The 27,416-nt window shown below is 36.6% G+C and overlaps 1 protein-coding gene across 5 annotated transcripts in view; it reads right to left on the bottom strand.

Annotated features, from left to right (window-relative positions):
- The window catches only part of SETD2 (SET domain containing 2, histone lysine methyltransferase), an 84,266-nt gene that overhangs the window by 22,043 nt on the left and 34,807 nt on the right, over nucleotides 1-27,416 (bottom strand). For 2 of the 5 annotated variants that reach the window (XM_024751375.1, XM_024751376.1), the window contains exons 12-14: nucleotides 12,813-12,861; nucleotides 8,402-8,585; nucleotides 1,213-1,882 (exon numbers count right to left, since the gene is read on the bottom strand). In XM_024751375.1, coding sequence (XP_024607143.1) covers nucleotides 1,213-1,882; nucleotides 8,402-8,585; nucleotides 12,813-12,861 — 903 coding nt within the window. Of the gene's footprint in view, nucleotides 1-1,212; nucleotides 1,883-8,401; nucleotides 8,586-12,812; nucleotides 12,862-27,093; nucleotides 27,378-27,416 lie in introns of those variants that run through there. The other 3 variants (XR_003003969.1, XR_003003970.1, XR_003003971.1) reach the window with 3 other exon arrangements.

Raw genomic sequence — 27,416 nt, forward strand, 5'->3', positions numbered from 1 at the left:
TATATATATATATATATATATATACACACACACAAAAATACAGAGTAATTTGGAAAAATGGTTAAGAATCATGTTATACAGAAAAACATGGGATAAAAAATCTTCCAAGTCTTCAAAATTACAAATTCATCAAATATATAAACATGTAAAGAGATCATAAAAAATGAAGGGAGGGGCTTCCCTGGTAGCGCAGTGGTTGGGAATCTGCCTGCCAATGCAGGGGACATGGGTTCAAGCCCTGGTCTGGGAAGATCCCACATGCCGCAGAGCAACTAGGCCCGTGAGCCACAACTACTGAGCCTGCGCGTCTGGAGCCTGTGCTCCACAAGAAGAGAGGCCACGACAGTGAGTGGCCCCCGCTCACCGCAAGCAGAGAAAACCCACGCACAGAAATGAAGACCCAACACAGCCAAAAATAAATAAATAAAATCTAAAAAAAAATGAAGGCAGTTAATACAGTTAAGGTTTTCAGAATTAAAGAGGACACTTTGTCACGGCCTCTTGGACAAAATTTTGATACAGCTTCATAACAAAAATACAAACAGAAGTAAAAATCACTTCTGTTACCTCAATACTAAGTAATGTGTATAGGAAACATCTCTGGGAGTCTCTGCCATCCACAATAATTCACCTTTAAGGGGTGACGAGGAATGAAGGGAGAGACATAGGAATGTGGTGAAGACGATGCCTTAAAGAGTTTTTTTTTTTAATGTATTGTTTTTATAAAAAAGAAAAGAAATTTGATTTAAAACCACAAAAATACACCTCAAAAGTTATTCTCTCTCTCTCTCTCTCGCTGATCACTTGCTTTTGGGGAAGCCAAGCTGGCATGTTGTAAGCAGCGCTATTGAGAGTGGTAAGGAACCAAGGACAGCTAACAACCATGTGAGTGAGCTTGAAAGTAAACCTTCCATCCCCTGTCTCGTCTTCAGATGACTACAACCCTGCTTAATAGCTTGACTGTAATTTCATGACTCTGAGCCAGAACCATCCAGCCAAATTGCTTCTGAATTCCTGACCCACAGAAACTATGAGATAATAATTACTTACTGTTTTAAACTGCTAAGTAATTTGTGACACAATAGATAACTAGTATATATAAAATTAGCCAATATGTAAAAGTGATCAATGGCAGGACTTCCCCCTCACATCAGATTTAACATCCCATAAACAGACAGTAAAACAGACAAGAGTATTTCCAAAATTAGTTACCTGTACAATTGGTGGAGTTGTCTGTGAGTAGGGTGATGTCACACCATAGACAGTTGGACAAGCCTGTCCTTGATAATATATGGTTGCTTGAGACTGTGCAGGAGAGTACTGCTGCTGAACACTCACGGACTGTTGGTTTGAATCCCAAACACCGTAATTCTGTCCCTGGACTGGGCCTGGGGCTGGCACTGGCAAGACGGTGACACTAGAGTCTTGGTGTACCACACCATCACTTTGGGCCACATACTGTGAACTGGAAACTTCCACAGGGGCTGCCACATGTGGCACCACTGGCACAGGTGGAGGGGCAGCAAGGGGTTCTGTAGAATGTCCCACCAAGGGCTGAGAATGATCATAAGGAGCAGGAGAACACACAGGATCCATGCTGGGTGTGGGGAGGAGCACCTTTCCAGCATTAGGATTGCTGGGATCCACATAGGCCTGCATGGGGTAACCTGGTGGGTAGCCAGCAAAGGGGTGATGAGGGGCACTGTAGCCAAGAGAGTCATAGGGCAGTGGAGATGTCATTCCCAGGTTCTGCATCTGCTGCTGTTGTTTTTGAGCCTCCCGCTGAGCTACCTCCTGCTCAAACAACTTTCGACGCTCCTCTGTAGAAAGTTTATTGCGATCTTTAATTCGTACTTTCTTTTTAGAAGTTGGTGTATCATATCTAGAAAGAAAACAATAAGAGCACCACAAAAAGTTTTTCCCTAAATCAGAGACATAACCAAAGCACTAATAAATGTTATGCCACTCGATACTAAACCATTAACCACACCAACTCCAATTTGGCACTGGCTGAAAATCATACTCAAAATTACTTAAGGAGTTTTGCAGATAGGAGAGAACCTCAAGGAAATAGACACTTAGATGAAAATAATAACTTTATCCTTATCCTCAGCTTCTAGAACTTCAAACTAAAGATACATGTAGTACCCTAAATAGATTCTTCTTTATAGTTAAGTTCTGTAGTTCTGTAACTACAAATTCTGAAATTAAAACAAAAACCGAAATACACTAATAAAAGCTACAGAATTTGATGTATGTCTGACCACACGCATTAATATCAACACAGGTTAGTTAAGTGAAAGACAAGCATGTACACATAAAAGTATGGGGGGTTATATTCACATACTCTTTGTGCAGTACCAAGTATAATATCATATTGCTAAACCTAATACCCTGTGATAGTTTTGACAAGTATCCCCAGTAAGCCCCCAAGAAACCATTAGCTCTAACATTCACAGGAGAACTGAGGACTTAAAAGATTCTTTTGTGAAGTTCTATGGACTGAATCAAACTTTTGAGAAAGGCTCTTGGCAAAAATGAAAAATGACAACTAATTTCAAGACGTTTCATTGCAAAGAAACATCTAATAATAGATTCATGGATAAGGGTACAGCATTTATCCAAACAACAAAAAATATATGGTCTAAAAACCTCGTAGCTGAAAACTTCCTTTAAAGTGTTAGTGGTGTGGTAGTACCCTTAGCTGCCTGGCAGAAACAAATGCAAACAGTCTATAGAAGAGAGCACCTTAAATCCAGGCCTCAATGAATTCCTACAGATTAAGTTCTAAGGAACAGGAGTTCATTAGAAAATAAAATTAATCTTGCCATTTGTAACAACATGGATGGACCTAGAGGGTATTATGCTGAGAAAAATAAGTAAGACAAAGAAAGATAAATACTGTATGATTTCACTTGTATGTGGAATCTAAAAAACAAAACAAATGAACAAACAGAGTTACAGATACAGAGAACAAACAGCTGGTTGCCAGAGGGGAGAGGGGAAGAAAGAAACAGGTAAGGGAGATTAAGAGGTACAAAAATTCAGTTGCAAAATAAATGAATCACACGGTATGAAATGTACAGTGTGGGGAATATAGTAAAAAACTATGTAATATCTTTGTAAGGTGACATACCGTAATTAGACTTATTGTGGTGATCATTTTGGTATAGAAATATCAAATTACTATGCTGTGTAACAGGAACTAACAGTGCTGTAGGTCGATTATACTTCAAAAAAACTCACAGAAACAAACTCATAAAAGATAAACATGTACTAGGAATATACTGTACCACATGATACATATATAATGAACACTGCTGTATGTTCTATATGAAAGTTAAGAGAGTAAATCCTAAGAGTTCTCATCACAAGGAAAGGTATTTTCCCCTATTTCTATAGTTTTGTATCTACATGAGATGATGGATGTTCACTAAACTTATTGTGATGATCATTTCATGATGTATGTAAGTCAAATCATATGCTTAACATCTTAAACTTATACTGTGCTGTATGTCAATTATATCTCACTGAAAGCAAAAAAAAAGGTATATAATTATAAAATTATAAAATACACATACACACACACACACACACACACACACAAGTGAGAGGAAGAGACATATAAAGACTGCTGATGCTGGAATTATCACACACAAAATATTAGAGATGTTTAATATGTTTAATAAGATAAAAGAGGCTATTAAAAATATGCCTAAGGAACAGGACCATAAGATACTATCAGGCAGATTTGAATAAGAACCCCATGAAGCATCTAGAAAGGAAAAAGAATGAAAATTAAAACTCAATTATCATATAAAATTGAAATTGCACATACGTGGCAAAATTCTACTTAAATATCCAAGAGAAACTTTTGCACATGTACACCAAAATAAGATAACAGCACTATACATAATAGAAAAAGCTTTATAACAAAACATTATACAGTAATAAAAATAAACTGATACTATTATAAATCTTAGTAAATAAATATCAAGTCAAAACAAAGTACTGTCAAATTAAATGCAAAATAGCCTTTTCATACAGTTAAAACTAACATATTTTTAAGAAATATATATTAGATGACATAAAACTATATTTAAAAAAAGGCAGGCCAGGGTACAATGAACACAGAATCCAACAGATACTACTTGCTATCACAAGTAGTAAAGACAGGGGACGGTGCAGAAATAAGTGACACAGCAAGATTTATATAATTGTTAAGATCCTGACTTCTGTGCTGGGACCTCCAGGGCTCATTACATTATAGTAAATGTATGGAGAAAAGGTCCATGGATAGAAATAAGTGTCATGAACCAAGAAATAACCTAATATTCAATTCAATTCAGTGCCCATAAGAGCCATGGTATGGTTAAGCAAGAGATTAGATCTGAAGAGAATTAGTAACTTGGAAGATGATCTTCAAATTTTAAAAGTTCAATGAATTTCAACCAGGTTGAAAAAAAAAGAAATCCTCATATAAACACAGGGAAACGATAATGCGGAACACCAAATAAAGAGAACTTAAAAGCAGGCCAAGAGAAAAGCCAGGTTACTTAACAAAGAATAGCAACCAACAAGTTTTGTAAAATCAATAAGGAAAGTCAGAAGAATGAAGAACAGCTTCAAAGTATTCAGAAAAACTGTCAACCCAAAAGAACTTCCTTTCAAAACTGAGAATAAATGTTCACATAAAGACTTGTTCATAGCCAGTAATATTCACAATAGTCATCTGGAAACAATCCAAACGCCTATCAACTATTGAATTTATAAACAAACTATCTATACAATGGACTACTACTAAGCACTAAAAAAGAACTGAGATGCATAATAACATGGATGAATATCTCAAATATAATATGCTAAGTGAAAGAAGACAGAATATATTTTATAGTATATGATACCATATATATGACATTGTGGAAAAGACAAAACCAAGTCAGAAAGGAGATCAGTGGTGGCCAGGGACTAGGAGTAGAAGAAGGGGACGCACTACAAAGGGGTAAGAGATAATTTTATGAGGTGATGAAATGTTCTATTGGGTTGGCCCAAAAGTTCGTTTGGATTTTTCCGTAAGATGTTATGGACAAACCCGAATGAACTTTTTGGCCAACCCAATATATAACCTCTGTGGTTGTAGTTACATAACTGTATGCACCTGACAAAACTCAATGAACACTACACTTAAAATCATGAATTTTACTGTAAGCAATTTATACTTGCTGGTTAGATAAAGCTGATTTTTAAAACTGAGGGTGAGCAACGCAAACAAAACATGAAAAACACTTTTTAGACACAAACTGAAATATCATGAAGAGAAACTCACTAAAAGAAACCATTTAGGGACTTCCCTGGTGGTGCAGTGGTTAAGAATCTGCCTGCCAATGCAGGGGACATGGGTTCAATCCCTGGTCTGGGAAGATCCCACATGCCAGGGAGCAACTAAGCCCAAGCACCACAACTACTGAGCCTGAGCTCTAGAGCCTGCGAGCCACAACTACTGAAGCCCACGCACCTAGAGCTGGTGCTCCGCAACAAGAGAAGCCACCTCAATGAGAAGCCCACGCACCGCAAGGAAGAGTAGCCCCCTCTTGCCGCAACTAGAGAAAGCCTGCACGCAGCAACGAAGACCCAACGCAGCCAAAAATAAATAAATAAACAATAATTAAAAAAAGAAACCATTTAAAGGGGTCTGAGATAAGAAAGAAGAGAAACTAGTAAATGTAAACAAACTAAAAACATCAGTTGGTCTACATAAAAAAATTAACAATAACTGATGGGAGGAGAGAGAAGGAATTATAATACTGGACAATAATACCATGTAAATTGGGAAGGCTGAATGGTCCCAGTAAGTACTTATGTTGTTCAGGATATTGATTAGCTTCAAATTTTATTAAATTGAAACAACCAGTTAAAGAATTAAAGAGTTGCCATAAAAGATTAACAAAAACAAAACCACCCAATCAGCTATAAGCTACTTATTAGACACAGAAAAGTTAAAAGTAAAAGGAAGGAAGAGCCTTCCTGGGACAGGACTTGCCCCCTATCCTCTGCTTTAGCTCCTCTCTGAAGTACCTAGACAACAGTATTTGATGCACATCTCCTGAGTTGTTTTACAGATGTGAAAACCCCCACCAAATGGAAGATGTTAACTACTTAAAGACCAGGAGCACATAGCCCCAGGCCTCCTTAAGCCTAAGGACTGATAATATTAACCCCTGTTACCTTACCCTCACCTGGCTTTTAAAAATGCTCTGCGGAAACCCTTCAGGGAGCTTGGGGTTTTTTTTTTTAAGAGCATGAGCCACCCATCTTCTTGCATGGCCCTGTGATAAACCTTTCCCTGCTCCAAAAAATAAAAAATAAAATAAAATAAAAGGAAGAAAGATATACCAGTTAAATCCTACTAAAAGGAAGATAAGCATATTTCTAGGAATATCAAACAAAAGAGACTATAAAGCAAGCTTCAATAAAATTCTAAGAACTGTTATCATACAGATCAAATAATGACAAATTGAAAATTTAACAAAAAGAAATTTAAACACATTGTATATCCTAATAGTATTTAGAACTAGATTATGAAGCTGCATTAACAAGAGTAGTTCAAGCAGTCTTACAGTTCTTAAACACTTCTATCAGAAGAGAAAAATTAATGAGCTAAGAATCCCAATTGTTCCAGTTAAGAAATTAAAAAAACAATATAACAAGCCTAAAAAAGTGGAAGGAAACAAAATATGAGTAGAAATCAATTACCAAGACAAAAAATGGAATCATTCTGTGATTTGCATTGGAGGTATTGCTAGCAAAGTAACATGAACAAGGCATAAGAATTAGAAAGGAAAACCAAAACAAATTCATATGATATGGACTGTTGACAATGACAAAAAAAGTAGACAGTGGGGCAAAAAAAAATCCTATACTCTTGAAATTAATACAAGTTTTGTAATGGTTAACAAAAATAGGATCAATATACAAAGGTGAATTGCATATCAAAACACCAAAACCAAACTGAATATGTAAACGAAGTTAGGGTTCTCAGAAATAAATACACCAAAAGATAAGTTTTTCTGGAGAAAACTATTAACAAAGACATTAATGAAAAACTTTATCTTCATTAAAAATATTAAAGAAGACCTAACTAGATAGAGAATATTCAAATACTCAAAGCAGATTCTAAGGAAGAATAAATCTGAGAAAAGACAGGGCATCCCAGAAGATCAAGTAGGGATTTGCCCTACTTGCTATCAAGACTTAAATATAAGATAGTCATAGGAGCCCAGAAACAGATCCTCCCATATGTGAAAACCTGTTGGAAAGAGGCAGCACTGCAGATCAGTGGGGAAAGGAGGAGCTTTCAAGTAGTAAATGATGCTGGGACAACTGGGTGTTCACCTAGAAAGAAATGAAACCAGATTCCTACCTTAAAATATATACAAAAATTAATTCCCAATGGATTAAGGACTTAAATCTTGCTAAAAAAAAATGTATATACACACACACACACACACAAAGTCATCTCAAGAGTTGGGAAGAATTTCTTAAAACACTGTAAACACTAACCATAAAGGAAACATACAATATATATGATATATTCAATTACACCATAATTAATAAATTCTGTGTATTGAAAGATACAGAAAGAGTCAAAATACAAATCATAAACTGGGAAAAAATACTTGCAGAATTATATTTAGAATATAAAAAAAGAACACCTAGAGCTTAAAAAGACAAAATTTAATAAATGAACACCACATATAAAAAGACACTTCACAGAAGAGTAAACAGGAATGGTCAATAAACATATGGCAAAATGTTCAATCTATTTAGTAATTAGAGAAATGTAAATTAAAATCATGATGAATTACTATTACATACCCAGAGAACCCAAAATTAAAAATTCTGACAACTGCATTACATGACTGCTATATCTCAATTTTTTTTTAAAGTATATTTAATTTAAAAAGAACTTCTCGGGAACAAATGTTTTCTAGTGCCCAGCAGGTGATTATGTGGCCTGTTTTTCTACCAGCATCACAAGACAGCCTCTGACACAGGGATCAAACAACATTTTGAACTGGTATGGTGTAAGATTCACTAGAAAACATAGGGTTATCTCCCATCAACCCCCATTCCCCTTTAAAGAACAAATCTCTGGCTCCTCAAATAGCATTTAAACGTTATGAAGTAGAAGCCATTCGGGTACCAAAAATCTATTAGTCTTCACAGCTATTACTAACTGTCAAAAGAGACTCTCAATAGTTATGAGTAGAGTTTCCTTTTATACTCACTCACAAGAGAATACATTTATTACAAAAGCACTTGTTGCCCCAAATCAGAAGTGTATCACTTGGGTACTTTTTGACTTGCTCAGAAAAGAGAGTAACTCACATAGGCCACTTACCTGTCATCTGGCCTTTTTGTTCCCCGCTCATAGGCAGAAGAAGGTGGTGAGAGGGAGCCCCTTCGTTTCCTTTTCTCTTTATTTTGAGTTTGTTTGTCTGGGTCTCTCTCTCTTGACCTGTTAGGAGTCTTTGGGGCAACTGTTTGATCTCTGAAGCCAACGGCATCCCTTCCTCGTTCGGTTACTAGGGGAAAAGGGTTTTTTAAAAAATTTACTTGGTAGACTTGTCTCCATCATGATAGTATACCAACTGTATAATAAAATTTCTATCCAACAAACAGATCTATGGACTCCTCCTTCATATACCCAGTCCCGAATTTGGACGAGACATAAGGTCTTATGTGCTTGTATGCTCTACTTCCTAAAAGTCTCTTCCATGACTGCCCTTTTCTACCTTTTTCCACCAAAGTCTCAGTCCAAGCTTTCATCATTTCTAACTAGTTCTGTGGAACACATGCATGCAAAATGTTCCTGATACCTTTAGTAAGGCAGTCTGCCTGTCAGTTCAAAATGTAAAAGCCTTCCCCTGCCCTTATAACTGCATATTTACAGTTGGTAGAAAAACAGCCTGGCATGCTAAACATAAAAACCTCAATAGAAAAATCTCTTTAATTAAAAAAAAAATTAGACAACTTTTTATGAACTACAATTTCAAAAGAAAAATATTTCAAACACAGGTGAAACAGGTGGTAACTCAGTAAGTTATCAAAACCAGAGAGCTACATCTTCAAAAAAAGAACGCCAGCTTCCTATTCAAAGATGGAAGCTGGGGGCTTCCCCGATGGCGCAGTGGTTAAGAATCCACCTGCCAATGCAGGGGACACGGGTTTGAGCCCTGGTCTGGGAGGATCCCACATGCCGCAGAGCAACTAAGCCCATGCGCCACAACTACTGAGCCTGCGCTCTAGAACTTGCAAGCCACAACTACTGAAGCCTGTGTACCTAGAGCCCGTGCTCCGCAACAAGAGAAGCCACCACAGTGAGAAGTCCGCGCACCGCAACGAAGAGTAGCCCCTGCTCACCACAACTAGAGAAAGCCCGTGCGCAGCTACAAAGACCCAACGCAGCCAAAAATAAAATAAATTAAAAAAAAAAAAAAGACGGAAGCTAACCTTCTTCACTCAGTCTCTTTACCTAGAATGGTTCTCACCCAATTCCATTGCCACTGCTCCCAAAAGCTGCCCTAAGTACTACTTTTCACTGATCACACCACCTAGTCTTTCATTTTCCTAAGTAGTCTAGATCCCACCAATGAACATTTCAATATAAACTGACTAGTATTATATGCTGTTGCTTTGTGTATGTTAGTACTGTTACCTACTAATCATATTGCTCTCTTCATAAGGAGGGAATTTCTTATAAAATATCTCTCATAGCGCAAAGCGGATTCTCAATAAACATTGTTTTTTCTTTTCTCATCTCAGAAAAATGTGCTATCAGTTGTTTTTTCCCCCAGCAGTAGGATCAGGTTTACATATACCATTCTCACAGTTCTTTTAGCTGGCCAAAAACTCCATTTATTTACAAAAAAGTTACTAATCTACAGCCATGTATGAGTATTTGTCAGTGAGAAGCTAACAGAACTAACATCTAATACCACATACTGGCAGAAAATACCATACAATTAAAACAACTGTTCAGCTCAGAAGGTATTAGCACAACATCCTTTTGTGAAGTATTATTATCTAGTTTCATCTGGATCTGCCCATGACTCTCTATTTCCTCCTTCAAACCCAGGTTCCTTACCCTGGTGTTAATTTCCTTAAAATGTGGCTATTTCTTCACTATATACTGGTAAAACAAGAAAAGGAATCATACCAACAGTATATTCTGACTCTGCATCTTAGAATATGTGAGGCAGAGAAATCATCTTATATATTCAGGCTGATTTTCTCATATTTTAAAACGAGGATAAAGCTAGACTGCATATTTCCCAAAGTATTTCACAATCCTTATGAATTTTAAAAGTTCTAAGCTTTTTAATCGCTTGGCACTGAGGAGTAACATAGCAAGTCAGGTTTGCATTATAAGCATTTGTCTAAGCTAAAAGCCTGATACTGAGATGGAGGCGGGGTTCCCCACATGTGAGGATGAGACTGAAGTTGGCACACAAAAGGCTGCTCCCTGAAAAGATTATAATTGTCCACTACAGACCATGTCCTGCTTCTCTCAGAGGGCCATACCAGACTAGATACTTAACAAAATAATGGTGGCAGGGTGGGGTGGGAGGACCTTCAAAGGTATTGAAACTTTGCCTGTCTTGCTAATGTTTTCAACTCAGTGGGCCCAGAGAAGCTAGCCTCTGATGATCAACTCTATAGTGGTGCTGCTGATACTGCCAACAAGTACTACTCAACCCAGCTTTCTTTCTTATGGGAAGAAATCTTTGCAGCCCTAAGTAGGATGTCTGGCTATGAAGAGACTAAACCAGTAGAACTAAAAAATATCCAAAAGATACAAAAGTGATGTAAAGGATACTTTACAGGGCTTTAACCAATAAGATTATTTAACCAATAAGATTTAAGATTACAAAAAGTTCTTCATGCCAAAAATAAAGAAAAAGACCAAAAACATGATCACACTGGCTCCTTTACTCTATTTATACTGGGTCACTGCTGGAGGGGCACAAGAGACTAACAAGAGCCACCATAATTTATACCATTGCTTTAATCTCTAAAGTATGTTGGAAACACAGCTAAGTGGTAAAGCCCAGAAACCATACTGCAATGGTCTCCCTATTATCTGTTCTGTAATAATGATTCTTAACCTTGTGAGGGGTCACTGATTCCTTGAGAATCTGATGAAAGTTTTGAATTTTCCCCAGTAAAATGAACGTATACCAAGGATTTTGCATATAAACATCTACAGGTAAAAACTTACACACACCTAAGGAGTATAGGTTTAAGAATGTCTGCTCTAGGGCTTCCCTGGTGGCGCAGTGGTTAAGAGTCCACCTGCCAATGCAGGGGACACGGAAGCTCTAGAGGAAGAAATGAATGGAAGAAAAGCTGCTAGAAGGCCATGACTTCAAGGAAAGAAACAACACAGGGAGTATAAAGGGACATCTCCTCTGACAAAAAATCACTAAGAATAAAAATGCACAGATCCACCTCCTAGAGCAATGAAAATAAAAATTAACAAATGGGACCTAATTCAACTTAAAAGCTTTTGCACAGCAAAGGAAACTACAAAGAAGACAAAAAGACAACCCTCAGAATGGGAGAAAATATTTGCAAACGAAGTGACAGACAAGGGATTAATCTCCATAATATACAAACAGCTTGTGCAGCTCAGTATCAAAAAAACAAACAACCCAAACAAAACATGGGTGGAAAATCTAAATAGACATTTCTCCAAAGAAGACATACAGATGGCCAAAAAGCACATGAAAAGATGCTCAACATCACTAATTATGAGAAAAATGCAAATCAAACTACAATGAGATATCACCTTACACTGGTCAGAATGGCCATCATCAAAAAATCTACAAACAATAAATGCTGCAGAGGGTGTGGAGAAAAGGGAACCCTGCTACACTGTTGGTGGAAATGTAAACTGGTATAGCCCCTATGGAGAACAGTACTACGGAGGTTCCTTAAAAAACTAAAAATAGAGCTACCATATGATCCAGCAATCCCACTCATGGGCATATATCCAGAGACAACTGTAATTTGATAAGATACATGCACCCCAATGTTCACTGCAGTACTATTTACAAGAGCCAGGACAGGGAAGCAACCTAAATGTCCATCGACAGAGGAATGGATAAAGAAGCTATGGTACATATATACAATGGAATATTACTCAGCCATAAAAAAGAATGAAATAATGCCATTTGCAGTAAAATGATAGACCTAGAGATTGTCATACTGAGTGAAGTCAGACAGAGAAAGACAAATATCACATGATATCACTTACGTGTGGAATCTTAAAAAATGGTACAAATGAACTTATTTACAAAACAGAGAGTCACATATGTAGAAAATAAACTTATGGTTACCAGGGGGGAAGGAAGGGAAGGATAAATTGAGAAATTGGGATTGACATATACACACTACTATACATAAAACAGATAACTAATAAGGGCCTACTGTATAGCACAGGGAACTCTACTCAATACACTGTAATGGCCTATATGTGAAAAGAATCTAAAAAAGAGTGGAGGTATGTATATGTATAACTGATTCACTTTGCAGTACACCTGAAACTAACACAACATTGTAAATCAACTATACTCCAAGAAAATTGTTTTAAAAACACATGTTTTCAAACTTATACCAAAAATATTTCATTTACCTAATGACATATTATCTGGTTCCAAAAACAAAATAAAGTTCTTATCAGTTACATCTGCATATTTCTAAAAGAATATTCGTAAAGTCATATGCACAAAGTATCTCTGAATACCTACTTGTGCTCTCCTTTTCAGTTTGACTTTTCTTTGGAATTCGATATACCTCCTGCAAAAAATAAACCAAAAGAAGAGTTATCAGTGTGGAATGGAAGTGGTGATTGCTTTGAAGCTGAATGATTTCATATGGCAACAAAGAAATGGGGAGGAACAATCTGGTATTTAATTATTCTCCAAAATTTTACCTATGTTTGGCTTTAAATAAAAATAGATCCTGGTCCCTTAAAAAACAAGTAAAAACATATAGCACAAATACATATTTATTTCTAAACGTCTACCAGGCTTGTATGACCTCATTAGCCAAGCAGCAGACTAAGTAACTAAGACATTTTATTTCTGGCAGGAATACACCTCCTGATAATCTTAATTTCTATATGCCTTCTGCACATAAAATGAAGTCATATATAGTTCATTTACTGAGAGTATGCATATGAACAAGTCAAACATCTCACTTGCCATCCCTACTTAAGGGAAGAAAAGGTTAGTAATACCTCAGCTATATAAACACACTTCAGAAAAATTACATGTGCAAAGACAATTCCTGCTATTCAGCGTATTTTTCTATAAATACAAAATCAACTTGGCTAATGGCCAAATCTACTTTTATACTGCTGTTATTTTAAAAAAGGAAAGTTTTAGATCATTGTTGCTCTTCAAATACTATCTAATACTTTATCAAAATTGTTCTTGAGAAATATAAACTATGTTTTTAAGCCTTGAGGTACCTTTTCTTGCTGTATGAATCTAAAGCCTAGCAACAATTCTGTTCCCTGACAATCTCTCACTGTTCTAAGTCCATCAAGTAGCTCTTGGGCACATACTTCCTTATCCAGTCACCTTGTTAAGTGGGCAAATGGCAAACCCACACATTCTCAATGGTACATCATATAAAACCCTTCCTTCAGAGTAATCTCATAATACTGACCACACCTATATGACCTGGTAATCCCATTTTTTAGGAAATGTACTCTAAGAAAAATCTTTCCACACAATTTTTGGTTCTAGCAGCATTTGTGGAAAATGAAATAACCCACATGTCACAACTGAGGGAAGTTCAAGATGTAATATTCAGCTGCCAGTAAAAATGCCAATGTGGACTTTACAGACGCAGGGCAATCTGTATGAATGCATTATCTTATTTGAATTTCAAAACAACACTATGAGGTTGCTATCTCCATTTTACAAATGGGAAAACTTACTTAAAAAGTTTAGCAACCTGCCCAAGGTTATGATGCCTTTTATCATCTGTACCAGATGACACAGTGGCATTATTCTGGGAAGGACTACCATTTTGGGGATTTATCCACAAATGTAGGTAACATCCACCATCCCCCTAGCCTTTTCTAAGTAGAACTTCCACTACAGCTGGGATTCTCAATTCTGGCTGCAGAATTAAACCACTCCAGGCAACTTTTATAGATACACTATCCAAAACAAATTGAATCTAAAATTCTGGGAATGGGTCCTAGGCACCTGTATTTTTTAGAAGTTCCCCAGATGATTCTGATGTCCAGAGAAAGTGGACATCACTGAATTACTGGCTTCTCTTAACAGCCCTCACTCATTCCTTCCTCACAAGGGAGAATTTGAGAGAAAGAACTATGTATGTCTGTCATCAGCTCAGAGCCATCTGGGCTCTTTCTCCTCTTGGGCTGCTTCTGCCTGTAGAGAGGATACATTCTAATCTATTCCTCTGAGGGATGCCTGGAGTTGTCTAATTCAATGTCTACCTGTGGGTATGAATCAGGGATAAAGAGAAGAAGGACTCAACACTTTTAGCTCTGACTTCTCTATCCGCCTCTTGGAGGGGTTAACAATCTCGGGAAAAAGAACGCCACTTATCAGCACCTACCCACATTATAGAGAAAAACAGGTATTCTGCTAATTTTAAAAGTTTGAAAATGACTGTTGCATTAGGTACTCTGTAAACCTAGGTACTCCAAAAGAGTTCATTCATGAAGGGTGCTCAGAATAGATATATCGAGGATGATATCTGAGTCAACTAAGAATTACACAATTTTAACTTATTTAGTTTCTTTTGCAGAAGGTCTCAGCATTACAAGTATTCATTACAAACATTTATAGCAATTTATTACAGACCTCAAGTTTGGGACCCATTCTATGGTGGCGGTTAATATACCAAGGAAATGCTTCTCAAAGATACATTCTTAATTCCATTCAAAAGTTTAGAGCAACTGCTAACTAGAAAATGTATTCTGATCACTGAGTTGTACACATGAAACTAATATTGTAAGTCAAACATACTTCAATTTTAAAAAAAGGATTCAGGGACTTCCCTGGTGGTCCAATGGGTAAGACTCTGTGCTCCCAATGCAGGGGGCCCGGGTTCGATCCCTGGTTGGGGAACTAGAGCCTGCATGCATGCCACAACTAAGAAGTTCGCACACCGCAAGGAAGATCCAGTGCAGCCAAAATAAATAAGTAAATAAATAAATAAATAAAAATTTTAAGTATTCTGATGTTCACAAAATGGCTGATTACTACTGATTAGTGACCAAGAGCTACTGACTATTAGAGTATGCCTAACACTATGGGGAAGTTCTATCAACATGCACCTAAGCACTTGGAATTACTAACTTCCTCCTCTTCATATTGTCAAAGCTGTATACAAAATTTAAGCTGGAAACTAAGATTATCTACTTTGAGGCCCTGAAATGCAACAGAATTTTTCCAAAGTCCCACAACAACAAAAAGTAAGAAGGAAGCAGCCCTATAAAGATTACTGTAACATTTCTCAGGATCATTCTGTCTTGTGAATAAACAGCAATAGTGTTAGCCTACATGATATGAAAATCTGTTTGGAATAATGTCACACCCGCATGGCACAGAATCCATTGCTGAAACTGCTATCTGAGTTGCCTTCATTCACACTAATCCTTTATCTAAATGGGAGATTAACAAAATAAAATTAGAGGATAAGAGTCAGAAGTCCTACATCTCCTAACAGGTAGCCAGAAAGCAGGGAGAGAGAAAAGTATTAAAAAAAGCAGGGTAAGAAAGTATTAAAAAAAAAAAAAAAGAAAATTTTTTAGAACTGACATATTAAGTCACCAGATAGAGAGGGCTCAGAGCACCTCCCACAACAAAGGAGTCGAAATGGTATCAAAATAGCAACACTGTAAGCTGGAAAATGATGCAATGACATCTTGAACATTTTGAAGGAAAATCTATTTCCAAATGGTAATTATATGATTTGCCAAACAAGAATAGAATAAAGGTATTTTTCAGAGTTATAAGGTCTCAAAATTTTGTCTACCAGGAGAATGTTAAAGACACTCCAATGTGGAGGGCCTAAAATTCAAGATTCTAGATTGTGTGAAATACATCTCATAAATTGTCTACAGTGTACCTTGCACCATACTAGGTATAATAATTTATAAGACCTAACAATAATTCCTGACAGAGTGATGGAAAATCTTTCGAAAGTTACTGTAAATGAATTACCCAGCATTTAGATGATATAGGCATAGATTAATAAATATATGTATACAAATTCAACAACGGGGCATTCAAAATAGATCAAGTGTCCAAGCTCTACTTCTGTGCAAATAACTAGGCAGTGGTGGCTATTTAAAATAACACCTGCAAAAGATCTGAAGATGTCATTCTAACCTGTCAGAATTTCAAAAAAAGTTGTCTTCCAACAATACTGTTCCTAACTGAAAAGTTTAGTTATCTAGAAAGTGTTTTTAAAGCAACTGCTATAATTAGCAATATAAATTTTTTACAAAAGGGGTACATGTTTTGACTATGGATTACTTGGAAAATGATGAAGATATTAACAGAAATGTACACCAAAGACGAAGAATTAGCTTATAAAACAAGATTATGAGCTTGAGTCTGAAGGGCAAGTGGAGGAGAGAGCCAAGAGAAGCCTGAAGGGACTTCCCTGGTGGTGCAGTGGTTAAGAGTCCGCCTGCCAATTCAGGGGACACAGGTTCAAGCCCTGGTCTGGGAAGACCCCACATGACACAGAGCAACTAAGCCCGTGTGCCACAACTACTGAGCCTGCGCTCTAGAGCCCACAAGCCACACGTACTGAGCCCACGTGTCACAACTAGTGAAGCCCGTGCACCTAGAGCCTGTGCTCTGCAAGAGAAGCCACCGCAATGGGAAGCCCGCGCACTGTAACAAAGAGTAGCCCCTGCTCACCACAAGTAGACAAAGCCCATGCACAGCAACGAAGACCCAATGCAGCCAAAAATAAATAAGTAAATAAATTTATTTTTTAAAAAAAGGAGAGAGAAAGCCGAAAATATAGACCTAAAATTCAGGAAATAGGCTAAAGCAAGAGATCCACAATCTGGGAAAACCTTAAGAAAACAATCGATATATAGTGTTACTGTCAGAGATTGCCAAGAGAGAAGGTACATAGAGAAAAACAGACTGACTTGAAGGAAAATGAAATTAAAAGGTGGAAAGTCTTTATACCTGATTCATACTGTAAGTTTTCCATTTCTTAATAAACAACTGCCAGCAATCTCACTTCTGGGTATGTATCCAAACAAAATGAAAGGCAGATCTCAAAGAGATGCCTGACTCCCATGTTCACTGCAGCATTATTCACAATAGCCAAAATACAGAAACAACCTAAGTGTTCATCAAGAGATGAATGGATAGAGAAGCTATGGTATATGTATACAATGGATATCATTCAATCAGGAGAAAGAAGGGCACCTTGCCACTTGTGACATGGATAGACCCTGAGGGTATTATGCTAAATGAAATAAGACAGAGAAAGACAAACACTGTACAATATCACTTATTACATGTAATCCAAAATAGCTGAACTCATAGAAACAGAGACTAAAACAGGGGTGAAGGGAGGTAGAGTTACAAACTTGGTCAGAGTTACAAACTTCCAATTATAAGATGAGTAAGTTCCGGGGATCTAATGTACAGTATAGTGATACAGTTAATAATACTGTACTATATACTTGAAAGTTGCCAAGAGAATAGATCTTTAATATTCTCCCCAAAAAAAAGAAATGGTAATAATGCAAGTGTTAGCTAACACTACGGTGGTAACCAGTTTGCAATATATATGTGTATCAAATCAACAGGTGTACACGTTAACCTTACACAATGTTAAATATCAGTTATATCACAATAAAGCTGGGGAGAAAAGAAAGGAATGTAGATACTAAAACAAAGGACCATTTTAACTCAAGAAATATTATATAGCTATGAGTTCGATGTTTTTGTCTTTATTGCATGTGAATCATGATTCCCCAAAAGCAGTTAGATTATATTTAAAGTACAGTAAATAGATTCTGAGTAAACAGATTCTCTTATGGGAAAAAAAAAGTTTACTTTTAATTATATGGTTTTTATACTACCCATTTTTAGTTAAAAAAACAAACAACACTTGAAAAAGTTACCTACTGCTAATAGGTCACACTAAATCGGTCTAAACTGGGATGTTTTCTTCCAACAGTCTCAAAAAGTACTCATTGGAAGTTTGTTGGCAAAGTACTCCAGCACATTTTTAACACATCTCAAATGATATAGAATAGACTCAAATAGAATAGACTGTAGAAAAAAACAGGATTAAAACAAAATTACAAAACAATACTTTTTCTGGAAAGTGTAAAAATTTAACACTGATGTAGACTGTTCTTTAGCTAAACAAGACTTTGAGAACAAAATAATTTACAATGAGAGTATAATTTTTTACCTTTTATTATATACAGATCAGATTATATATTCTGTAATAACATTTACTTTTTACAACTAAGACTATTTTTCCTTGTTATTAGCAAGTACAGATAAAATTGTGTAGCGTATGTGTCAAACAAATCTTTATTCCTAAATGACAGCAAGACTAAGAACAAAAGAGAGAAAGAGACTCTGAGCAAGGTGCCATTTTTACAGCTGGAAGAGGCGATAAAAAGCAGGAAGGGACAGAAAGAAAATGTGAAAGCAAAGTTATGCGATATGGAGGCTAGAAGTTAAAGTGCCAACTCCAAGTAAAAGGAATTCTAGGAGAGAAGGAACTTTTTTGAGAAATAATGAAGAGTTTTCCAGAATTAAAGAAACATAAAATACCTTTCATTAAAAAGGCAAAGAGCATCAAATAAGAAACAAAGACTATGACCTAGCAATTCTGCATCTGTGTTTATCCATCCCCCCCCCCGCCCAATTTCATATTGGCTCATATAACAATATGTAGAAAATGATATCCATACAATGGAGTATTATTCAGCTATAAAGTGTAATTAACTACTGATACATACTACAACATGGATAAAGCCTGAAAACACTATGCTAAGTAAAAGCAGCCAGACACAAAAAGCCACAGATTTCATGATTCCATTTATCCTCATTATTCAGAGATCCTGTATCTGCAAATTCACCAACTCACTAACATTAATTTGTAATCCCAAAATCAATACATGAGACAAAACTTCACCAACTCTCCCCCCCAAAAGATGAGTCAATTGTTGACATTTTTTGGTATACTTTTTCCAAATAATTAACTGATAACATGATGCAACATTCTTTTCCCAGGAGTATCTCAGAATCTTTTCATTACTTTTTCTGAAAATGCTTCTAGTACACTAGTGGTCTTATATATTTCCTTTCCAACTTCTTCAATATTATTTTTACTGACTTTATGAAATCAGTGCGTTTTTATTTCATAATAGGTCTGCCAACTTTTATAACAGTGAGACTGGCTGAAAAAGAAAATAACCCATTGGACAATGATACATACTGATGTTAACTGAGAAGGGACCTTTGAATAAGAATTTTTTTAAGTGTTCAGTTCACTAATGTTTTTTGTCATAATTTTTGTTTCTCTAAGCAATTTTGAAACTGAAGATACTGAGAATACTATATACGTGTGTATATGTATATATGAATGTTTATGTATTTAGTTACATGTGAGAGATAAGCTTCTCCAAGATAACTGAATGTATTAGAAGATTTTTTAAAACCCCACTTTAAACCCCATTTTAAAAAAATCCTTTTTCCCAGGATTTTCAGGTATTTGTGAAGTTTCAGGGTTAGAAGCAAAGGAACCAAATATTTACGTGAATTTACTGAACACTGAAAATCTAGAAAAAGAGGTAAGAACTTAGAAAAATAAAATGATAATAAATAAACTTGGGAATTCCCTGGCAGTCCAGTGGTTAAGACTTGACACTTTCACTGCCATGCCCTGGGTTCAATCCCTGGTGGGGGGACTAAGATCTAGCAAGCTGTGCGGTGCAGCCAAAAAATGACAACAGAAAAAACTAAGCTCATCTGGTTCCCATTGAAACCGTATGGCTTACAGACAAATCATCTTGGAAAATACATGGTTAAATCAATTCTGTTAGTCATTTAGGCTAAGGATATTAAAACACTTATATCTGGGTAATATCAGACTGTAAAGAAACCTGATTCACAATTCCACACACCAGTGCAGGGGTCAGCAAACTACACCCTAAAGTCTGACCTGCAGCCTGGTTCTTTAAGTGCCCCTTCAACCCCAGCTAAGAATGGTTTTTTACATTTTTAGAGGGAGAAAAGGGGAGGGAAGAAGAAAAAGGAAGGGGAAGAAAAAGGCAGAAAGAAGGGAAGAAGAAGGGTGGAAGAGACTGAGGCCTCACAGTCACATTTTAAATTTAAGTATTTTAATATTTACTATCTGACCTTTTACAGAAAAAAACTGCCAACCCTTGATCTAGAGAAATAAAAGCACATCTTTGGGTAATATATGACTGTCTTGGAACCTGATTCATAATTCTATATACTAGCATAAAGATTTTAAAGATCCATTTTCTTGATTAACAACAACAAAATTTAAAAAATGAACATACAACATATAACTTCAACGTCTATGGCCCTATACCACTCTAAGCTTAAAAAGAAAAAAAAGAAAAAGAAAGAAAGAAAGAAATTACTGGGCAAATACTGATATGTAAATACCCTAGGCTCCTTTTCCCTCAGCATAATTCTGTGAAATGCTTTCAGTGGTAATGGTTCTATAACCCGGATTTAGCTTCCTTTAATAGAAGGAAGAGCTGTATGTACCTCGATCATCATACCCCTGTAAAGTGTTAAGAGTCTATGATTTTATCTCATAAATTGTACTACAAAAAGTGGGAGCAGGGGTATCTCCATTAGGTCACAGAGGTCCTGAGATTTGACTGGAAAAATAACTTAGAAGATAATACACATGTCTGGAAGTTTTATAAAATCACACACATGAGAGGGGCGGAAGAAGGGAGAGTAAGGGGAAAAAGGAGTAGAATAATTTTATTTATTCTTTTAAACCCCTGAATAAACACTCTAACTTCAGACAGCTGGGCTCCCAACAAACAAAAGATAATAAGATCCAATTTCAGTTTTCAGCCACTCAGAAAAATGGGCAAAGGATATGGACATAGTTCTTACAATAGGAAATATAAACGTAAATATATTCAATACTTCATGCATAAGAGAAATGCAAATTAAAACTATAACAATATTCCATTTTTGCCTATCAGTCTGACCAACATAAAGTTAGACAACACCTGTGTTGGCCAGGGTGTAGTGAAACAGGCACTCTTACACATAAACATTGCTGATGAGAGTTAAACTGGTACAGCTATGAAGAGAGATTTGGCAGTACCTATCAAAATTACAAATAACACAGACTGACTCAGATACACAACTTTTAGTAATTTATCCAACATGTATATCCCACATATGTGAATATGTTCAAAAAGTTACTTGCTGCTAAGCTAAAGAAAGGAATCAACCTAAATGGCCAAAATAGAAGACTGATTAATGTATGATTATGATAAACTGATCATGGCATATTTATACAATAAAATACTATGCAGTTATGAAAAATAAATTCTTCATAAACTGGTATGAAATAATCTTTACAATATATTAAGTAAAAAGGAGCTAAACAGTGGTGCCAGCTTTGTAAAAAAGGCAAAATATATACACATAATATGCACAAATTATCTCTAGAACGCTCACAACAAACTAGTTTTATTGGTTGCCTCCAGGGAACAGGACACGGGGCAGGGTTAGGAGTGAAATGTTGCCTTTTGAATTTTGTCGTGCGCAGTAATGGTCTATTTTAAAAATTAAAAGAAAAGGTAACATGCCTCAGAAGCAGCCCTAGACACAGTACCAAAAGACTTCTGTGCATTGTGATTGCATTCAAGGTACAGAATGAGGGGCTGTAAAGTCTCAGGCAAAGGCCTAAGGAACATGGGGATTCCCAAGGCAACTTCTAAATGCTGCTATTTAGCAAGTACCATACCTTAAAAAGCTTTCCTAGTTCACTGACATTGTTTAATTTTAATTTTTAAAGGAAGGCATCCAGGGCACTGGTAATATTCCATTCCTCTCTCTTTTTTAAAAATAAATTTATTTATTTATTTTTGGCCACACTGGGTCTTCGTTGCTGTGCCCAGGCTTTCTCTAGTTGCAGCAAGTGGGGGCTACTTTTCGTCATGGTGCGTGGGCTTCTCACTGCAGTGGCTTCCCTTGTTGTGGAGCACGGGCTCCAGGCGTGTGGGCTTCAGAAGTTGTGGCACGCGGGCTCAGTAGTTGTGGCTTGAGGGCTCCAGAGTGCAGGCTCAGTAGTTGTGGCGCACGGGCTTCGTTGTTCTGCAGCAAGTGGGATCTTCCCAGACCAGGGCTTGAACCCGTCTCCCCTGCATTTGTGGGTAGATTCTTAACCACTGCGCTACCAGGGAAGTCCCTGCCATTCAGTTTAAACTTGTTCCCTGAACTTCCTCCTTCTCTAGCCTTACCCACCTTGACTCTAATTCAAAAAATCTACCTTAACAACACTTGGTTTTATTCAACACGGATCTAAAATGTGCCGGGCTTCCACTAGTACTGAAGCACAAGGCGAACACCTGACACATGAGCCTGCTTTCAAGGCCTCCCCAGCCCATTAGTAAAACGTGTGTAGAAAAATTAAAGTTTTATGCTGGTAAGTAATCACTGAAGAATAATCAAGGTCATGATGATTAAATGTTTCTCAAATTTCAGATTTCTGTTTTCTAGGCAAGTTAATTCCAAATCTAAGATTTTCTTTTACACTTTCAAATTTACCTCCTCTATAATTTTTCTAATTAAAACTTAAAAATCACCACAGCCCTCCAAGAGACTTCACTGAAGCTATATGTTGCACTAGTCAATACAACACTGCAGCTAAGACCATCCAGAAAACACTTTTTGGACCACAATTTGTTCTTTTCCCAACCCACATATATACACACCCCTGTTTGAGAAACTGCTCATATTTGTGGACCCTTGCCCCAGAAAACCCCACAGTTTTATATATGATTTCAAGCGTTCTGAAAATCCCTTGAAATTCAATCATGGATCACAGGTTGATCTCTGCAGCATTAAGGAAAAAAAGATACTTGAACAAAACACTAAAATGATAATTTCTATGATTTAAGAATGAATTTGAACTTATTACAGTTATTAAAACAGAAACAGATTGAGAGAAGTCTGAAAAGTATTCAGCAAAGATACATAATTGCATGAACTGTCTAGCAAGGACGTAGCAATCACTATTTGCTGGATCAGAAAAAGGAATGGAAAGAACATAGGATTTAAATCAGAAGATAATTTTCAGCTATGTCATTTAAAGTTAAGTTACAAACTCATGGGCCTGTTTGTTTCCCTTTTACAGCTGATAGAAACACCACCACTTACTTCACAGGGTTGTAAAGATTACATGACACTCATTCAAGTATTTTCTGACCACCTATCAAATAAAATATACACATTATGGATTCAAGAAGAATCGGGACTTCGCTGGTGGTCCAGTGGTTAAGACTCCCATGCTTACACTGCAAGGGGCGTGGGTTCGGTCCCTGGTCAAGGAAGATGCCACATGCCATGGTGTGCGGCCAAAAAATTAAAATATAAATTAAAAAAAAAATAGCAGCAGTGTGGTACCATGGAAAAAGAAGGACCTTCTTCACTTCATCATTCAAATATTTATGAAGTGCCAAACTACATAGTACGCTTTCACTGTGCCCTGGGGAGACTCAAGTGACCAAGACAGACACAGTCTCTGCCTCTGCACAATGTACAATTATGAAATGTTATCTGCTATGATTGGAAAGGATGTTATGGGAGCATATAGAAAAGGCAGAATACTCTGTCTTGGAGGAACAGGAATGGTTTTCAGGGGAAGGGATGAAACTTAAATGAGAAGAGACATCTAAACAAAAGAAAGTCTTCTCAGAAACAAGTCAATGAGAGAGAGAGAGAGTGTGTGTGTGTGTTTGTGTGTGTGTGTGAGAGAGAGAGAGAACAGTAGCACTGTCCCTCTGGTAGGCCAGAAACTCTTGAGGTGAAAATGCATACATAAATAAGGACCAGATTATGCCATGGTATCCAAGCCTTGTTAAGAAAAATGGATTTAACTAAACAATGTAATGAGGAACCATTTAAAAGTTTTAAATAGGACTTTGACATGAACAGATGTATATTTCCAAAAAGATTACTCTGGATACTGAATGTAGCACACATTGTAGGGGGCACAGAGTAGTCATTCACTATTATTAAGTGGTAACTTATTACAACCATTACTAAAAAGATACCATGATAAAAGTAACTCTTACTACCAACGATTAAGGAATGGTCGCTGCCCTTGAAGATCTCATGGTCCTGTGAGGAGAAACAAGCATCTAAGCAAGTAATTTTAATAACCTGTTAAGACTGCTACCACTGTATAGAAATACAGAAAAAGGAATTATGGATTAGAAAATCACCATTTGTTAACAATCATAGTTGTACAAGATTCAGGCAAATTCACTGGATGGCTAAATTTCACAAAAAAGAGTATTTATTATTTCCAAAGGTGCTCCTATATTATACTCTTTAATTATAAAGGGGAAAATAGTAACTTTACATTGGAGAAACCTGGCAGACACCAACTTAACCAAGTGACTGAAGTTGACAATGCCAGTAATGGGATAAATGAACATTCCAAACAGAACTTCAGACAAACCCAAATTGAGGAATATTCTAAAAAATTTAAAAATATTCAAAAATGTGACGTTTATAAAAGCCAAAGACTGAGGAACTAACTATTCCAGATTAAAGGATACTAAAGAGATACAACTCAATTTAACGCTTGATCTCAGGTTAGATTCTGGATCAGAAATTTTCTTTTTTCTATAGAGAACATTATGTGCACAACTGGCAAAATCTGAATGAGGTCTGTTTAACAGATTAATAGTATTGTGTCACTGTAATTTGCTGATTTTGATAAGTACACTGAAGTCATAAAGAAGAATGTCCTTGTTTTTAGGAAATACACACTAAAAATAACTAGGCGCGGTGGGCATGATATCTGTAACTTATTCTTTAAAAGTTAAAAAGAAATTAAGAGAAAATGTTAAGGTAAATTTGGTAAAATGTTAACACTGGGGAATCTGGATGAAGGGTTTAGAGGAATTTTTACTGTTTTTAACATACATCTGTCACTGGATGTGTATTACATGAAGAATACATAAAGAACAGTATTCTTGCAGTTTTCCTGTAAGTCTGAAATTACATCAAAATCAAAAGAACATTAAGAAGGAAAATTTATATATTTTCATTATGGTTATATATAAAACTAGATTATACCAACTTATCTGTACTCTACAAGTCTCTTAAGTTTCCGACTAACTTGATCATGGTCCTGAGGGAAGAACGACATTCCTTACAGGTGTCTTCTAGCCCAGTAATTCTATAATGTATATACTCTCCCACTTCTCAGATAGTCCAATATCCAAATCACTTAAAGTCACTTTTCCTAAACAGAGTCAAGACTTCTTTTTTTTTTTAAAAGTAACTTCATGGGGTATGGAAACATGGTCATCATGTCTCTAGGGAAACAGAATTAAGAGCTCACCCAAAAGAATAAAGTGTCAAAATGACTTCATTCAAAATCAGAATGTTTAGAGCAGCCAGATTCTGTACTTTATCATTTAGATTAGGTGTTGGCAAACTTTTTCTGTAAAGGACAAAGCAATAAATATTTTAGGCTTTGTTGGCCATCCAGTCTGATGCAACTACTCAACTCTACCAGTGCAGTGCAAAAGCAGCCACAGACGTATGTAAATGAACGAACTTGGCTGGGCTCCCCGCAAAACTTCATTTACGAAAAAAGGCAGCGGGGCAGATTAGGCCACCCCATAATTTAGATGAAAGTATTATCTGATAATAAAGAAACCAGGCTACTAATAAGTTTTAGACCGTGTTTGCCTTTTATCAGATGAGATTCTTATTACAAAAATTCAATGTAGTGGTACCTAAAATAGTGCTCTTTGGGGGCAATTTTGTATTTTAAACAAAAGGGTAAGTAATACTGATTCTTTTGGATACAGAATAATGTCTACTAAGGATTTTGAAATTTATTACAGAAATTCAGGGCACATTATTTCATTTTGAAATGTTGCATAGCAGATTTCACATATTAGTTAGGAACCGAAATTCCAAGCAGTGACTCAAAACTTGTTTTATTTTTTTTGACCACGCAGCTTTTGGGATCTTAGTGCCCGACCAGGGATTGAACCCAGGTCCCCAGCAGTGGAAGCATGGAGTCCTAACCACTGGACCGCCAGGGAGTTTCCCCAGACTCAAAACTTTTCAGTTGGGTAACTCTGAATTATTTAAAACTTCTGTAGAGTTCAATGCTTAACTTTCTAGGAAAATAATATGTTTAATTAAAGATAATGTCTTGAGATAAAGATGAAAAAGATAATAAGGATGGTTCTTAAGAAAAGTCCAACTTATCACATGTACAAAATGTCCCTAAATCATCTAATCCAGATGTAACTATAACTATTCAGACTTCACTATAAGGAGACACACATCCTGTAACCTAACTGTTTATAAGAGAGGCTCTGGAATCACTAGCCATCACAATCTCTCAGCTGTTTAAATGCAACTGAAACTGCCAAATTCATGGGAACCTTACCTCTTCTTCTCATGATCCAAATGAAGATTTTCCAGTCAAGTTTATAATTAATCATCACTTATAACCAGCTGTTTTGCCCTGTGAAGTGTCGGGTATATTTTCAGCATGAGGGGTGATGTACAGTAATTCCTTTTACAAACAGAAATATATGCACATGTCCCTGCTGAAAATGTAGCCCAGTTAATTTGCATGTGAAAATGAATACATGCTCATGTGTAGCAATGTGCTAAGTGATGTTTCTTGTTGAGGTCTACTTTAGGAGTCAAAAATGTGTAAGCCTTGTGGAGCCAAGGCAGTGGTCCTGTGTATAGAGGTATAGAAAAAGTAGCTCACTTAATCCTTTCTCGCCAGGAGTCGGGATTTTCCCAGAACGACATCCATTGTCGGCAATGGACGCACCAAAATAACGCCGGTGCCAGTGAGTTAACCACCTCTGTCCTCTTTTCACCTATTATATTTTTCATGCATCATCCAACTTCCCAACCATCTTCCTGTTTTCTTCACAGAATGCACGCTAGGTTCTTGTTTTTCTTCAGCACGAAGTTGAAAATGGAGTTGAGAAAAGGAGACACATGGTCAGCTGGTGATGTTAACAAGCTCCTTGCTGCCCTGAGAAGCTAGATGGAAATGGTTCAAGTTACAAGGGGGATCATCAT

Source organism: Neophocaena asiaeorientalis, unplaced genomic scaffold (assembly GCF_003031525.2).
Source record: "Neophocaena asiaeorientalis asiaeorientalis breed wild unplaced genomic scaffold, Neophocaena_asiaeorientalis_V1.1 scaffold221, whole genome shotgun sequence".
Taxonomy (NCBI): domain Eukaryota; kingdom Metazoa; phylum Chordata; class Mammalia; order Artiodactyla; family Phocoenidae; genus Neophocaena; species Neophocaena asiaeorientalis.